Source organism: Penicillium longicatenatum (genome assembly GCF_028827895.1).
Source record: "Penicillium longicatenatum strain IBT 33135 chromosome Unknown contig_2_segment0_segment0, whole genome shotgun sequence".
NCBI classification, from domain to species: domain Eukaryota; kingdom Fungi; phylum Ascomycota; class Eurotiomycetes; order Eurotiales; family Aspergillaceae; genus Penicillium; species Penicillium longicatenatum.
Genome location: NW_026643120.1, coordinates 4,659,768 through 4,674,076, shown reverse-complemented (window position 1 = coordinate 4,674,076; position 14,309 = coordinate 4,659,768). Strand labels below are relative to the sequence as shown.

The 14,309-nt window shown below is 47.5% G+C and overlaps 6 protein-coding genes across 6 annotated transcripts; 4 read left to right on the top strand and 2 right to left on the bottom strand.

Moving 5' to 3' along the window:
• Positions 1 to 1,632: 1,632 nt before the first annotated feature.
• Positions 1,633 to 1,883, top strand: N7484_004273 (uncharacterized protein; the record flags this gene model as incomplete). The annotated part of the gene is made up of 2 exons (XM_057114693.1): positions 1,633 to 1,812; positions 1,872 to 1,883. The coding sequence occupies 2 exons, from the start codon at positions 1,633 to 1,635 to the stop codon at positions 1,881 to 1,883; spliced, it is 192 nt and encodes a 63-aa protein (XP_056974833.1).
• Positions 1,884 to 2,981: 1,098 nt separating this feature from the next.
• Positions 2,982 to 3,920, bottom strand: N7484_004272 (uncharacterized protein; the record flags this gene model as incomplete). Its single annotated transcript, XM_057114692.1, has 1 exon — positions 2,982 to 3,920. One exon carries the CDS (start codon positions 3,918 to 3,920, stop codon positions 2,982 to 2,984), a length of 939 nt encoding a protein of 312 aa, XP_056974832.1.
• Positions 3,921 to 4,634: 714 nt separating this feature from the next.
• N7484_004271 (uncharacterized protein) lies at positions 4,635 to 5,405 on the top strand (the record flags this gene model as incomplete). Its single annotated transcript, XM_057114691.1, has 1 exon — positions 4,635 to 5,405. One exon carries the CDS (start codon positions 4,635 to 4,637, stop codon positions 5,403 to 5,405), a length of 771 nt encoding a protein of 256 aa, XP_056974831.1.
• A 962-nt stretch (positions 5,406 to 6,367) lies between these two features.
• On the top strand, positions 6,368 to 8,091 carry N7484_004270 (cytochrome P450; the record flags this gene model as incomplete). Its single annotated transcript, XM_057114690.1, has 4 exons — positions 6,368 to 6,575; positions 6,640 to 6,960; positions 7,007 to 7,224; positions 7,279 to 8,091. The coding sequence occupies 4 exons, from the start codon at positions 6,368 to 6,370 to the stop codon at positions 8,089 to 8,091; spliced, it is 1,560 nt and encodes a 519-aa protein (XP_056974830.1).
• Positions 8,092 to 8,583: 492 nt separating this feature from the next.
• Positions 8,584 to 10,331, bottom strand: N7484_004269 (cytochrome P450; the record flags this gene model as incomplete). The annotated part of the gene is made up of 5 exons (XM_057114689.1): positions 8,584 to 8,700; positions 8,757 to 9,627; positions 9,688 to 9,812; positions 9,867 to 10,054; positions 10,103 to 10,331. The coding sequence occupies 5 exons, from the start codon at positions 10,329 to 10,331 to the stop codon at positions 8,584 to 8,586; spliced, it is 1,530 nt and encodes a 509-aa protein (XP_056974829.1).
• Positions 10,332 to 12,655: 2,324 nt separating this feature from the next.
• Positions 12,656 to 14,032, top strand: N7484_004268 (putative integral membrane protein Pth11-like; the record flags this gene model as incomplete). The annotated part of the gene is made up of 6 exons (XM_057114688.1): positions 12,656 to 12,791; positions 12,841 to 12,860; positions 12,914 to 12,950; positions 13,004 to 13,071; positions 13,127 to 13,497; positions 13,546 to 14,032. The coding sequence occupies 6 exons, from the start codon at positions 12,656 to 12,658 to the stop codon at positions 14,030 to 14,032; spliced, it is 1,119 nt and encodes a 372-aa protein (XP_056974828.1).
• Between the last annotated feature and the right edge of the window lie 277 nt (positions 14,033 to 14,309).

Genomic DNA, 14,309 nt, shown 5'->3' with positions numbered 1-14,309 from the left:
TCTCAGCGGTATCTCTTCCTCAAGCGTCTTTTTCAGTAGCCATAGAGCAACGAAACTCAACTCATTTTGAAATAACCCAGCTGTGTAGAGCATGGCGGTGAATGCAGCCAGGCTTATGCGCTCACAGGAAGTGTACTGTTGCCATTTGGTGATCCATTCGTTATATAGGTCCAGTGCAAGAAACGGAAGATTGTTGTTTTTCGCTTGGTCACCGTGGGAAAAAGTAATATCCTGGCCTCCCCCTTCTCTACTCTCTTTTCGATGACTGAAAATTCGGAGCGCTCCAAAGGTAAGTACTATGATAACGCGTTTATCCTGTTGTGGACTTGTGGCGGGGGTGGCTTTTGAGGTTTGTACGAGCATGTCCCACGCGTCATGCAAGCCAGCTTCCAGCTGTGCGGTATTCCAGTGCCTTTGGTGATACATTTCGCTTATACTTAGAACGGAGTTTCGAAAATCGTCAAATTTTTCCCTCGGACACGCAGGCTTTAGTGCGAACGAAACTCGATGCTCTGTGTCATGCAGCGAAGGTCGCCTGATACGACATCCCAGACCTGCCTCGCTTTAAGGTAGGAGAACATGAGACAGTTTCAGGTCGCGTAGTTGTCGCTTCCGGTCAGAGGCTCGATGGCCGTCACGGCTCGTTCAGGAGAGTCATGGACTAGAGCAAACATGGTAACGGTTGCGAGAGCGGGGTAGATATCTTGGGATTAATTCGATGGTTCGGCTTGGTTCCTGATCTGCATCAGCTTCATATCACAACATGATCCTGTATGACTTCAGCATGACAGCCACAGGGTGTTTCGTTTCGACATCAGTTCAATCAGCATCTTCACACGAATCGCTAGCCTGAATCTTACCTGCCTTTGCAAAGTCGAATCTCATCGAAACCCTAGATCAAGTATACGGATAGTATGATGTATGATCTACGCCCTGTAAACACTTACTTCATATCAATTTTATTTTTCACATAGTAAGTTATGAATTTGTCGTCAGTCATTTTGAGAATCTGTTTAACCAATGCTTGCTATGGGAATCTTTCAGGGTCACACAGCCAAGGCGTTGGCGCAGATCAAGCCCCAAACACAGTATGATGCAGATTACCGCGTGAGGTATGTGGTAATGGGGCCGAATACATAGCCAACTTGTGATGAGCCTTGGGAGATGTGCTGATTAGGACCACCATCTGAATGCTGGCTACAACCTTGTTCCACTCTCCCACGTTGCTCCCCCAATCAGGCGCTGTCCCTGCTGGACCCTGCATGATCCTTCAAGTGTGTCTACTTCCAGCCTTGTGCCCAGAGTCCTTGGCCAGTTCATCCAGCGCTTCATGCAACCGAATACGGCATCAGGCCTCCCAAAATATTCAGCAGGCGGTCTGACTGCCCAGCCTTGCCAAGATGATCTTCATTCTCTACATAAAGAGCAGTTCAAGAATCCGACATCAACACTGAATCCAGGTGCAGCACTTCATGGTATAAATATGGCTTGATATTCTCCCCAGAAGCTCAATTCCTCATGAATAATCACCTTCTACAAACATCTTTCACTACAATAATTTGACTTCAACCTTCTGGTATATAATATACTTCCTCTTTAAAACACTCTCACTAACTCGCCCAGCCCAGCAAAATGAAGTATATCTTCTTGATCGCTACTTTCCTCGGCCTGGCCATGGCCACTGGTAACTGTCCCGACTTCCCTAAATGTCATTGTCCGGGGGACCTCTGCAGAATCGGTAGTGGAACCCACGGCGATGGCGTTTGCTGCGAAGGCAAGAAATGCACCAAGAAATCCGGAAGCGAGAACTGGGTATGTCTTTAATTACCGGCAATTATGTTAAACTATAACGCTGACGTTCTTAACATCAGTACTGCAAGTAGTGGCTCTGTCGAGTCACGAGAGGGTGTCATATATTGATGAGGAATTAGGTAGACGCTTTGCTCATGTGCACTTTTGGATTTCGAGACTTCCAGTCGTTTCAATGGCAGATTCAACACTCTTCCTCCTTAATCTTTTATGACGTGTGTAGTTGCGATAGATTGAAAAATAGCCAATAGCCTCCAAAAACCTTGTAATGATTCAACTTCATCATATATAATAAACATCCTTACCTGTTATGAACTGCGAGACCTGGTTAGTGTTGCTATTAGTCTGAGCACTTCCATTTCTCTGGGTAGTAGAAAGATCGGCAAGCAAAGTTGACACACTACTGCGACCTGATCCTGATGCGCCCGGCAGTGATCCACTTCATGATGGTACTTACGACGTGCTAGCTTTTATCACGGCTAGAAGCATCAAATCTCATATACCAGCTACAGTCAACTTCCAGCTTTGTCACACGCATGTGTGGCGCAATTTCGGGTTTGGCACCCTAATTGCTTGGATGGACCCATTTTCACCGCCTGTCACTCCTGCCTTCTCTAATATTTGCTTAGTCATTCCGGTCCTGGAGCGTAACTAACTTATCTCCCTTGGGAGTCGAGTCCACTAGGCTTGACAAAGAATAAAGTATTAATTTATTCTATTCGTCCGTTGATGCTAGTGCGTACGAAATTCAACCTATTCTCTGTCTAGATCCTATTTCTTTAGTGTACCTCTGTTGTCGTTGCCTTATGACACTCTAGGGGCTACGTCCAGAGAATGCACGGCTTGGACCAAGCTGACCCGGCCGCGTGGGAGACTGTATGCAGAAGTTGGTATGTATACAGATTGGAAAAGAATAAACCTGAATTTGCCGGAAGAGTGTTTATGAAGTCTCCGGCTCACCCAAAGGCGCCAGATATACAGTAACTGATAGAATCACTATATTAATTCAAGTTTTGGAGTATGTACTGTGTTTCGAAAATCGTCTTGCAGTTCTAAAGTAAATCCAATCTTATCGTTTGAATTTTAAGCCAGCTGCCATGGTTCTGTATCTCTTAGGCATCAAATTTCCCTGCTTCGATCGTTTGCTATCCATCTTATATTGCATACATAACTTACCCAGCATATTTCACCAAAAACAGAATAACATCCTCATGCAGCAAAGGATGGAAGAGCAACAGAACGCAAACACTCAACACAAAGGCCATAGTGACTTCCATAGCCAGGACACTAGCGAGCGATTTAAAAAATTTGACTCGAGCCAAAGGAGGAAAACTCCGCCATGCTTCAAAGATACCTCTGTACCTCTCTGACTTTTCCCTTGAAGCCTTTTGCACAGGTAGCGCGGAGGCCGCAACTCGGATAAAAACGGCATAAGACGGCACGACGGCGGCAAAGTACAGAGTTGCGATTAACCCAACAACAGCTCCCCCTTTCAAGCCCACATGTGTGTCGTATTCCCCAAGCTCAAGAAAGAACAGACGACCGGCATGGATAGGGAGGTAAAAGCAAACACTCGAGCATACGCTATATAGAAGGGTAGCCGGAAAGGTCCTCCACCATAAAGATAAGCTGAAAACACAGCGAAGAATCGTAGGTCGTTCTTCCTTAGCTCTCAAGTGCTGAGAAATGATAAAGTGCACGTTAGCTACCTTCAGTGTTGAAAGTAGCATGTCCGTCACCACATTCAAGAGAAAACATATCTTGAGATTGGTACCAGTGAATGGAAACGAGGAGAGAAGCGCAAGTTTCCCCACGCGATGAAGAAGAAATATGGAAAGGCCGTGGAGGTTTTGCCATGATCGAAGGGTAGTTGCTCCCATGTCATGCTCTATGGCGATAAGTGTTGGAATGATATTGCCATCGATATTCATAAACTGGAATTGATTAGACTCGGTGGATCTCTTAAGCCGTTTGTCTAAATCGGTGTGACCTACGAAGAGACTAGCCATAAACATGCTGGTCAGAATCAAAAATAATGGCTTGTCCAGTTGGACCTGCTCCAAAGCCACATCTTCATATGGCAACGTGCTGATATGAGGATCTAGTGACATCGCAAAGGTAGTTGGGAAAAAGTAGGAGCTGAGTGTTTTGCGAGGTAGGCTCACTAGGGGGTAATGACTTGGATGAAAATATTAATGTCGGGTAAAGACAACAACTTCACTAAGTACCAAAACTATGGCTGCCTGAATGGCTTATATTAGCGGCTACCCTAGCAAGCGAGAAGCACCGAGTCAATTGATGTGGAGTGCGGTGAGGAGCTTATCTGGATGCTTGATAGGTTAAGCCCAGAAGAGTGGAGTCAGAGTAGGACAAATTTGCGAGTTCAAGCATTTGACGCGCGTCCAGTTTAACGGGCCTCATATGTCCAGGTGTTGTCTGATATTCGCTACTCATAGATTAGGGCCGACTCGGTGCTCGATGGACTGACTAGTATTCGACATTTCCTGAGAAACTGTTTGATCGTTAAGAGATCCTCAGAGGAACACAATGCTCAATCCACGGGCTCATCAGAATACTGGGGGTCATGATTAATTTAGATTCCATAAAGCGTCGGAACAAGCTAGTAATGAGGACGCGAATAGTAGCGTGAACTAGCTCGACATGAACGAGATTGAACTTACAGCTCGCACTCTTTTCCTCAATGAGAAAAAATCTCTTAGCTCAGAAACAGAGGTCTATCTCAAATCTCGGATATAAAAGGAAGCTATGAGTATCCCATGAAATCTATTCATCACCTCAGTCAAGGAACAATCAGGCCCTCAACAATGAAGTTCTCCAGTTCGCTCGCTTTTGCGGCGACCATTCTTTCACTAATATCGCCCATCCTTGCCAATTACAATGAGATTGCCATTAAAAACATCACCGTCCTCACGCATCGGAGTGCGGCTGATGTTGCCCCCGATGTACAAGCTTTGTTCGATACGATGAACGGAACATTTGCATTGCCGGATTACTTCGGCCCCGACGCTTATGTCTCTGAAATCTACCTGACCAACTCCACCGATGATCTGCCCGACGGTGACTTCCTGAACTTTGGGAACTCATTCACCTCGACCGGAACCGGACTCGGAAAGCGCTACACAGAGAAAGTCAAAAGTCACTCCTGTACCAATCCCCCTCAATTCGCGGACCGCCTCATCTCGTACGAGACCCAGGTGAAAATTGCCGGCAAGTACTGTGATTGGCTTGCCGATGTTTCGCCGTATGTATATAGTCTTGTGGCCATGAAAATCACGAAGATGCGCTGTGGAGTGGACGGTAGCTTCGTGTGTACCGGCTTTTGGGGCGTTGCCCATACTGCGGCTGGCTCTTATATCGGACCTGGTATCAAAGCTATGTGCAAACCTGCATATGAATCACTTATGAAGGCTTGTGATGAGAAGGGCGGTTTCGAGAAGGTCGAGATCACTCAGACAGGGAAGAGTTTCGAGGTCTATAGTTTTGCCAATTCCGAGGAGACAGAGACGTGCAGCACGGCTGGGAAAGTCATTTGCAAGGTTTACAATTGTGATGATTCCGTTGGATGCTCTGCTTAATTAGATACACTGTATGTACGGGGAGAAGTAGGTTGTGGGCGAAATATATATTGTGGGATTTGACTGAATTTGTGGGATTAATGGGATTACTTGATTACCTATACGGGTAATTCTGCCCTTGTGTTGTTCTGCGGGAGTTTGGAGTACGGACATATTCTTGCTTCGTCGGAAGGAGCGCCTACATTACCACGGCGATGACTAGCTAGGTAGCATTAGGTTAATAGAATATCATCGTCATCATCATCATCATCAGGTTCAAAACAATGAAGACTGGTTGGAGCCTGTGTCTGGAACAAAGATACACCCTAAGGAAAAGCCTTGCTAATTGTACCTCAATTTTGCTAAATGTACCTCGATTATGCTGAACGTACCTCGACTTTGCTAATTGTACCTCGATTTTGCTAATTGTACCCCCTCACAAAATGGCCATCCAGTTTCTGACCATGGCCATCCACGAAACCAACATTTGCGCGCTTTCTTGTGTAGCAGCGCAAGCCAATTACGATAATCCCAAGAATTGGAAATATTATACTGATGGCAATGCATGCCGCGGGGCTTGTATATGTCATGATAGCTGTGTCAAAGAAAGAAACGCGGACAGAGCAGACGAAGAATGAAAAAAACACTGGACAAGACATTGTCTTTCGGGTCCTTAGAGGGATGCATGTGATTATTGATGTTTGCCCAGGTGGTCTTCGAAGTCGTACTAGCTCGCCTCAAATTCAATGACGATGGGAATGGGGATGGGGAGCAACTGCACTGGTGACCTGCAGAAACCCTGCTGCATTCAAAGTTGCATTAGTGCTTAGTTCCATCCATAGATCCCTGCAATACCCTTCAGGGCTGGGGTTTTGTTTGCGTCAGCTCCCTTGGCCCCCACCCTTCGAAATATCCCAGGTGGAATCTAATTGATGCCTTTTCACCTATCGCTCATCTTCAAAATCCTTTAAGCCACAGTATTTATGGCATTTCTTCAGGTCCTCACGACTGGTGTTGTCGTGGCTCTTCTTTGGGTCGTGACCGAGTCAATCCGCCGCCTTTTCTTTCACCCTCTATCCCACATTCCAGGCCCCCGCCTTGCCGCCCTGACCTGGTGGTACGAATTCTACTACGATGTCGTTCTTCCTGGCAAGTATGTTTTCAGGATCCAAGAATTGCATCGTGAATATGGTACAATGAGCTTTTCTGGCTTTGAGCTAGCAGGTGCTAGAATACGAAACTGACGATCATATAGGGCCCATTCTCCGCATTACCCCAGAGGAAATTCATATCAACGACGTTGGCTTCTTGGACACGGTATATAGTGGTTTGAGAGACAAATACGAGTATCCATTACGGGCCCTGCGAGTGCCTGGAGGAGTAGGCACCACAGCAGATGCTAAGCTCCACAAGTTGCGCCGCGAAGCTCTCGTGCCCTTCTTCAGCAAACGTAACGTTCTATCCCTAGAGCATCTGGTGACAGAAAAGGTCGAACAGCTATCTGAGATCATCGCGAAGCACGCCAGAGAAGCGTCGCAAGCCAATCTATCTGACCTCTTTTTGCGTTCTCCAACGAGTGAGTAGCGCTCTCTGTCCTATTACGAGAGTCGGGCTAATCGGAGCAAGTGTCGTGACCAACTTTTTGTTTGCCCACAAAATGAATGCCTTGGCAGATGAGAGGCAGGCAGGGATATCTCGGAATAATAGCAGGCAACTTCTCCTGGGCGTCCATGTTAATAAGCATTTTCCTTGGATCCCAGACTTCCTTGAAGCACTTCCGACCTCTATCAGCAGGCCCTTGATGCCCCTGGGTCTCATTGATATGTTCAACCTGTTTGATGTAAGCTTCCCTACGTCAATTCAAATCTATCTATCATTTTCTGACCCCCGGCAGAGAGTTCGCGGCGAAATTTCTGGTATCATGAGAGCGCAGTCATCTGGGGCTGATAGGAAGAGCGGGCCAAGTCCGACCGGCAAAGAAGCCGTCTACGAGTCTGTCCTGGTCAATGAGTCCCTTCCACCCCAAGAAAGAACTTTGGCCCGATTGGAGCAAGAAGGCGCCCTCCTCGCCCTGGCTGGAACCGAATCCCCAGCCCTATCCCTCAGCATAATTTTCTATCACCTGCTTGCCAACCCTGACATTCTGAACAGACTTCGCGCTGAGCTCGAAACAGTCCCAGTCGACGCCTCGTGGTCCCAACTAGAAAAGCTTCCTTACCTCATGGCCGTAATTGAAGAAGGTAACCGTCTTTCATTTGGTGTGACAGCGCGCATTGGTCGTCGTGCATATGAAGAGCTAATTTTCACTCCGTCGTCTTATGCCACCACTCCTGGTACCGGAAAATCCTACAAAATCCCTGCGCGCACGCCAATGAGCATCTCCACGCTCAGTGCACACACCGCACAATCCGTCTTTCCGGATCCATTTACCTTCGACCCTGAACGCTGGCTAGGTGAGGCTGGTCAGGAGCGCAAGCGGTTTCAAATGGCGTTTACCAAAGGAAGCCGTAAATGCCTAGGAATCGAGCTTGCCAATGCCGAGCTCTGCTTGGTTATTCGGTCTTTAATTCGCCCATTCGAAATGACCCTTTATGAGACCGATGCCACAGATGTCTCCTTCGAGCACGACTATCAAATCGCGATGCCGAAGATGGGATCCGAAGGAGTCAGGGCAACTGTCAAGTTCAGAGTCCAGCATACCTGTTAGAACGTTTTCCCAATTTTCTTTCATTAATCTGCGTTCAACACAGACATAGGCTGTAAGCCTTTATCTAATCCAATTTTAAGCCTGTCATATGGCGTCTTTGTAACCTCGGCAATCTATCTCATCTTGAGTTGCACGCAAAACTATGGAAAAAGCGGATAATTTTGCTGAGGTTTTCTCTACTGATAGAAATGCAGTCTACCTTGGGAGGCACGTGGGCTTAAAAAAATCAAAGGTATAGCTAAATCTATATACATGATCACTATACCAAGAATACTGTTACTTACTATAAAAATGGTCTTAACTTGATGAAATTCAAACAAAAGCTTATGTTAATATAAAATGTTCCTAAATAACATTCTAATATAGAAAGCGCATTCCAATTACCTAGTAACAGATTCTATGACCTTGTATATTACACTGATATGGAGGAGTTCTGGCTGCCTTATGGTCTCTAGGGTTGCGCGGCCGAAGCAAGCTTCAATAAATACCCATTCACTTGCGCTTCGAAATGGTCAACCACACATCTTTCCAATACCCAACACCACCCTTGACCACAAACTGGGCCTTGGGCTTCCCCTCAACAGGCTCTGGCTTATAAGAACGGAAGAACTATTAAGATTAGCCAAGAACCCCAAAATTTTCAATCTCAGAAATCTCTCACTCACCTGCAAAGGACCCTTAAACAACTCCATCATCGCAATATCTTTCCCCAGACAAACTCGCGACCCATACCCAAAGGCCATGTTGTACTTATTATACAATTTTGCCCGCTCGGCATCCAGCCAGCGCTCAGGCCGGAACTCCTCCGCATCATCGCCATATAGCGCCGGATCCCGATGCACCAGGTACGGGTTGCACGAGATCTCTGTACCAGCCGGTGCGAACTTACCGAACAGCTCCAGCCCAGGTTCGGGGACATATCGCGGGAAGATATTCGGTGCAGAGGGACACAAACGCATCGTCTCTTTAACACAGCCCACATAGAATGGGAGATGCGTAAGAACCTCGTCATACTGCGGCATCTCAGAAAGGACACCCGCTTTTGACGCAGCGTCAATCTCCTCCATCATTCGTTTATAAGCAGCGGGATTCTCAAGCAAGAAATGGATCATAGCCTGGAATGCAGTGCCGGTTGTATCCGCGCCTGCGAGGAGTACGAGAAGAACTTCCGCGCGAATATATTCCAGGTCAAGGGGCTTATCCTCGTCTGTTCGGGCATCGAGGAGCATTTGGAGCAAGTCGACGCGCTTGGCTTGTTTCTCGGACTTATTGTCTTCGATGCGTTGGCTGATTAGCTTGTCACGGAAGCGCATGAGGACACCGATTCCTGAGTCGTCTGTAGGTGTGGCGACGAGGTATTTCTTCAGGAAGGTTGTTTTGAGCCAGGATGTGAAGGGGTGGAGGCGGGCGAGAAGACCGAATGCTGGGAGGCCGTCGTGGAAGCCTTGGATTAGGCCGCCGATGTCTTCACCTTTTTCGATGAAGCCAAAGGGAGCGCCGAAGCCTATTTCACTGATGATGTCGTAGGCCATGTAGCTATTCCAAAGTTTGATTAGTACCATATCTGGGTATTGTATGCAGGGTGGGTGAACTAACACTGCCCACCAGGCAAAATCAAAGGATTCGCCGGTTTTGACGAACGTGTCGTCGAGCTTGGAGCTCCATTCTTGGATCCGGGCATCGATCAATGGTTCCATGCGCTTGATGCTGGTGAAGCTGTACTGTATATTGTTAGTGGAAGAACCCTGTACTTCATATTGTGTTCTGTAGCTTACAGGTCCGGCAATGTGCTTTCTGAACACGGAGTGCGTTTTGTGCGATCTCATGTTAAATAAACTCTCAGTCTCTCCGAAACTGCCAGTGATGTAGTGACCGGTCTTATCGGCATTGCGGTGGTAGACCTCTGGGAGCTTGGAGTGGTCGCTGACCAGCAGCAACGTGGGGGTAATTCGAACAACCGGTCCTATTTGAATTAGAATCGCTCAATGCAAATGAAGTAGAGTTGCATTACCATATCTCTTCGATAGCTCATGGCAGGTCAAGTATTCTGTCTCCTGCAGATTCTGCTTCGCGATCCAAAGTCGTGTCACAGACGCCCAGAAGGGACCAGGGAAGGCCGAAAGAGGATGGAAAAAGCGATAGTAGACAATCTGGTACACAACCTTAAGCACAATGTATGCCACAAGAGCCAAGAGGAGATTCGTCAGCGTCAACAGTGACGATACATTTGCGAGACGCATGGTTAGAGAACAAATGCCATCGGGAGAAAGAAAGTCTAGTGGGATGGTGGCCTCCAAAATACCCCGAGCAAAGCTACCTTGTGTAGTAAGAAGTCAGAAGTCATTGGCTCACGAACTATGCGTGTCCACCTGCTCGACTTGTTAGTAGTTTAGACGGACTTGATTAATTGGGTCTAATCTAACGGTTTTCAGGATCGACTGCTCGTCTACTGCGCCTCTTTCTTCTAGCCCATGCGCCATGGCACTTGAACCTGTGGAGATGTCATTTCGGAGGCTTAGAACGACATCAAAAACTTGGCATAACGGCTTGTGGAAGTAAGACACGCCGCCTAGAACGCCGGGATCGACCAGGCTACGGAGTATGAAAGGGGCAATGCGGAGCCAAATCTCGCCAAGTTGGCAGGAGATCGGCGGTACTGTGGGTCATCGGTAAAGTTCCTGTCATTGGGGAGAAGAGGAGTTCCACTCCAGGCAAATTCGCGGGTTGATGCTTGGTTCAAATATTTCCAGTCATTTCGGACTCCCATGAAGCTCCGGGGTTATGTGGGTATAATTAGCTACGAGTTCGAAGGACTTAATATACTTAATATACTAAATCTGGGGAATATAACGGTCGTACATGAGCACCAAAAGCACGTGGTCTATTACGTGTTCAAGAGACACTAATCACCACCCTTGACTTAGCTCAGAACGATGTTCTCCACTGTGCTGCCTCAAGGGTACAATGCTCAATGTCTTGACCTCGTACGGAGTACGAAGTACAGACGGTGCTTCATCTCCTGGGCTAGGCCCCCGCTTTTCACGAGTCAGGCTGGTTAAGAAAAGCATGATTCGTGGGTTGAATTAACGAGCGCAGATCTCAACGGGGATCGATTTGCATTTCGTACGCTGGGCCAAAAGGAGGCAATGATGTGGCGGGTATCCGGCACCGTTATGTGATCCGTCCTCAAGCCGGTCCACTGAGGAGAACGATCGGTCGAAGTCTGTACAGGGCAGAGGGCATGAAGATGTGTGAAGGGTATGGTCAGGAATTCCCTGCAAATTCCCTGCAGAATAAACAACTGAACTGGAAGCATTCCGAGCTGTCATGTTGAACCCAAAACTCCTTTGCCTTTGCCGGTCTCGTAGACTCGGGGACTATGCGCAACCAATCTCGCTTAAACATAGCTTGTTGGCCACAATTGAATAATGCAATGGTTCAGGATTTTTCTCTCGCCCCACTGTGGACGGGTCGGAAGTGGGAAGATGGGTCGATGGGTCAACATGCAGATCGAAGCGCGTTAGCTTCTCGAATGGTTTTGTTGGTGTGGGACTTCGGGCGGACGGCACAGTGCGAGTCTCTGAAACGACGGCGGAAGGCAATTCACTCAACCCCTCATTTGAATCCTTGTTTGGATGTTAAGGTTGACGCATAATCGACAAAAGGGTTATGCGCCACATGAACGCATAAACTACTAGATTTAAACTCGGGCGGCGTGCCGTCAGGTAAACTTTGGTGGTGCACTAGCTGACTAACCAGCTGCAGAAACATAAGTACGGATCTGCTGATTATGATCATCCGGCTGGGACTCGATTTTAAAAACAGAAACTGATTTCCTATTTGGTCCAATAATCCGAAAGCACTGTCCCGGTTCTATATCTGATCTCGTCCCGAGGTCACAGGCGATGCGATGAGATGGTATCGAGATCGATGAAAACTTCCCTTGAAACCTACTACTGAAGCTTTCGTTTCGTATTTTGCCCCCTTTTTCGTTATACCTGGAGCCGAAAAAGTCTGATCAACAGGATATGAGACGTTAAGCATCCCTGCATGCTCCACCTGAACCAACCTTTCTACTCGTGCTAACAATGCTGCTGCTAGGTATGTGGATCCCACGCTTGTACCGGCACGGGCTCGATCACTCCCTGAACGAATCATGACTCCACAGGTTCTCCAAAACTGGGGCCGATACTTGGAGGCTGTCCTTGCCGAGGCCCAGATTTTTTGGGACTTTGGTGACTTTTCTCTATTTCCGGTAGTGCCTTGTCAATCCCTCCCCTATGGCCCTGCAGCAATGATGCACCATGAACCGACGAAATTGGGTGGACTTTTCCTCGTTTTTTGGTTCTCAGGGACGTGCATATGCAGGCCTTGTAATAAGTGGACAGGTCCACGGTCTACATGTGTTATTTCGTTTTTCCTTCTTTGATGCTATCTACAACTTCTTCTTTTTTGTCCTGGTGATAATCTACAAGTTCTTGCGCATAGCATATTCATGCCTTAATCTGGCTATTTAATCTATCTTGACTGGTTTCCTGACACATTCACTCGTTTTCTTTTTACCATGGCAGGCGACCATGGTTCCCAAGCCCCTGTGGTGATGGGCATTTGCCTTGCATTTGCGATCTTGACATTTTTGGTTTTAGCTCTGAGACTCTTTGCTCGGATATATGTGCTCGGCAAAATGGGTATCGATGACTGTGAGTGCACATGACGGATACTATGAGAAAACATGCTAATGCTTCCAAGATCTCATCATCGGAGCTGCTGTAAGGAAGCAAAATAATCCACAGTCTCGGCAGCAACTAACAAAGATGCATAGCTTCTTGCTTGGGCATTTATTGGAGCCACAATTTCGGGTAAGGAAACCAATTCCATCAAGGTCTTCATCCAGTCTAACGAGCATGTATAGCTGTCAAGAATGGCCTGGGTTCACATATCAAATATGTCGACCAGAGTCTGCTCCTCAACTACTCCTTTGTAAGGATTTTCGACCTGAATTTATACATCATGGATTATTTACTAACTCACTCAGGCGGTCTGGCTGAGTTCCATGTTCTATCTGGCTTGTCTCGGGTTCATCAAGACATCAGTTTTATTGTTTTATACTCGACTTGGAGACCGCTTTCTCACTCGCCTCTCCTGGGTCATGATAGGCGTCATCATCTGCCAGGCCGGCTCTTTTGTCTTAGTCGCTGCCTTCCAATGTTCACCAGTCAGCAAGGCCTGGACGGGCACTGGCGATGGAAAATGCGTCAACATCAACATTTTCTATCTCTGCAACGCGGCTCTGAACATCCTGACCGATCTTTTGACCTACACCTTGCCCGTGCGCGTCATCTTCAAGCTCCAGGTGCCCCAAAAGCAGAAGATTGCGCTCGGTTTTATCCTCTGCTTAGGTCTCTTGTGCGTGAACCAGTCTCTTCCACTACCTTCGCTTCTAACATTCTCCAGTGCTTGCGTCTCCTCTATCATTCGAATCACCTATATCCCCGCCATGCTCAACTCCGCCGACTACACCTACGCTATCAGCGGTGCCATGTACTGGTCCGTCATTGAAACCAACGTCGGAATCCTCGCCGCCTCAATCCCATCCTTCAAGGCCATCGCGTCCCGCTTCCTGCCCCGCTTCATCGGCGAGTACAGCAGTGGGCGCAAGTACGGTCCCTGGTCGGGTAACACCGATGCCCGGAAATACGGATCTGGGTTCACCAAGGTGACGGATCCGAACCAGATTACCATGGGCACGATGAACCAGGATGATATCGCGATGGGTACGCAGATTGGGGCTGCGGACCGGGATAATTCGAGCGAGGACCGCATTATCATTCCTGATGGGAAGATTTTCACACAAACGGAGATTGAGACGACTGTTGAGACTTCCGATGACTTCGAATCGGCCTGTGAGCGGGCTCACCGGTCGAAGCGAGGTTATTCATAAAATTTCTCTCCTTTTCTTTTCTTTTTTATATCCAAGTCTGGGTTATCGCCCAGCAATCAATGACCGTGTTCTCTGCAGGCCATTTACCTACGAATTAATAGCAAAAACCAAGTTTGGCAAATGCAACGGACAACATCTGAACGGTCGAACTTGATCTGTGTATGATACAATAAGTATACGTAAGACGGTCTACCAGAGTACGAATCATCGAATACATAGAGCCCATTTATTAACTTCTCACGCTTACACTTGGTAGCCGTGATATTATCATTGGCGC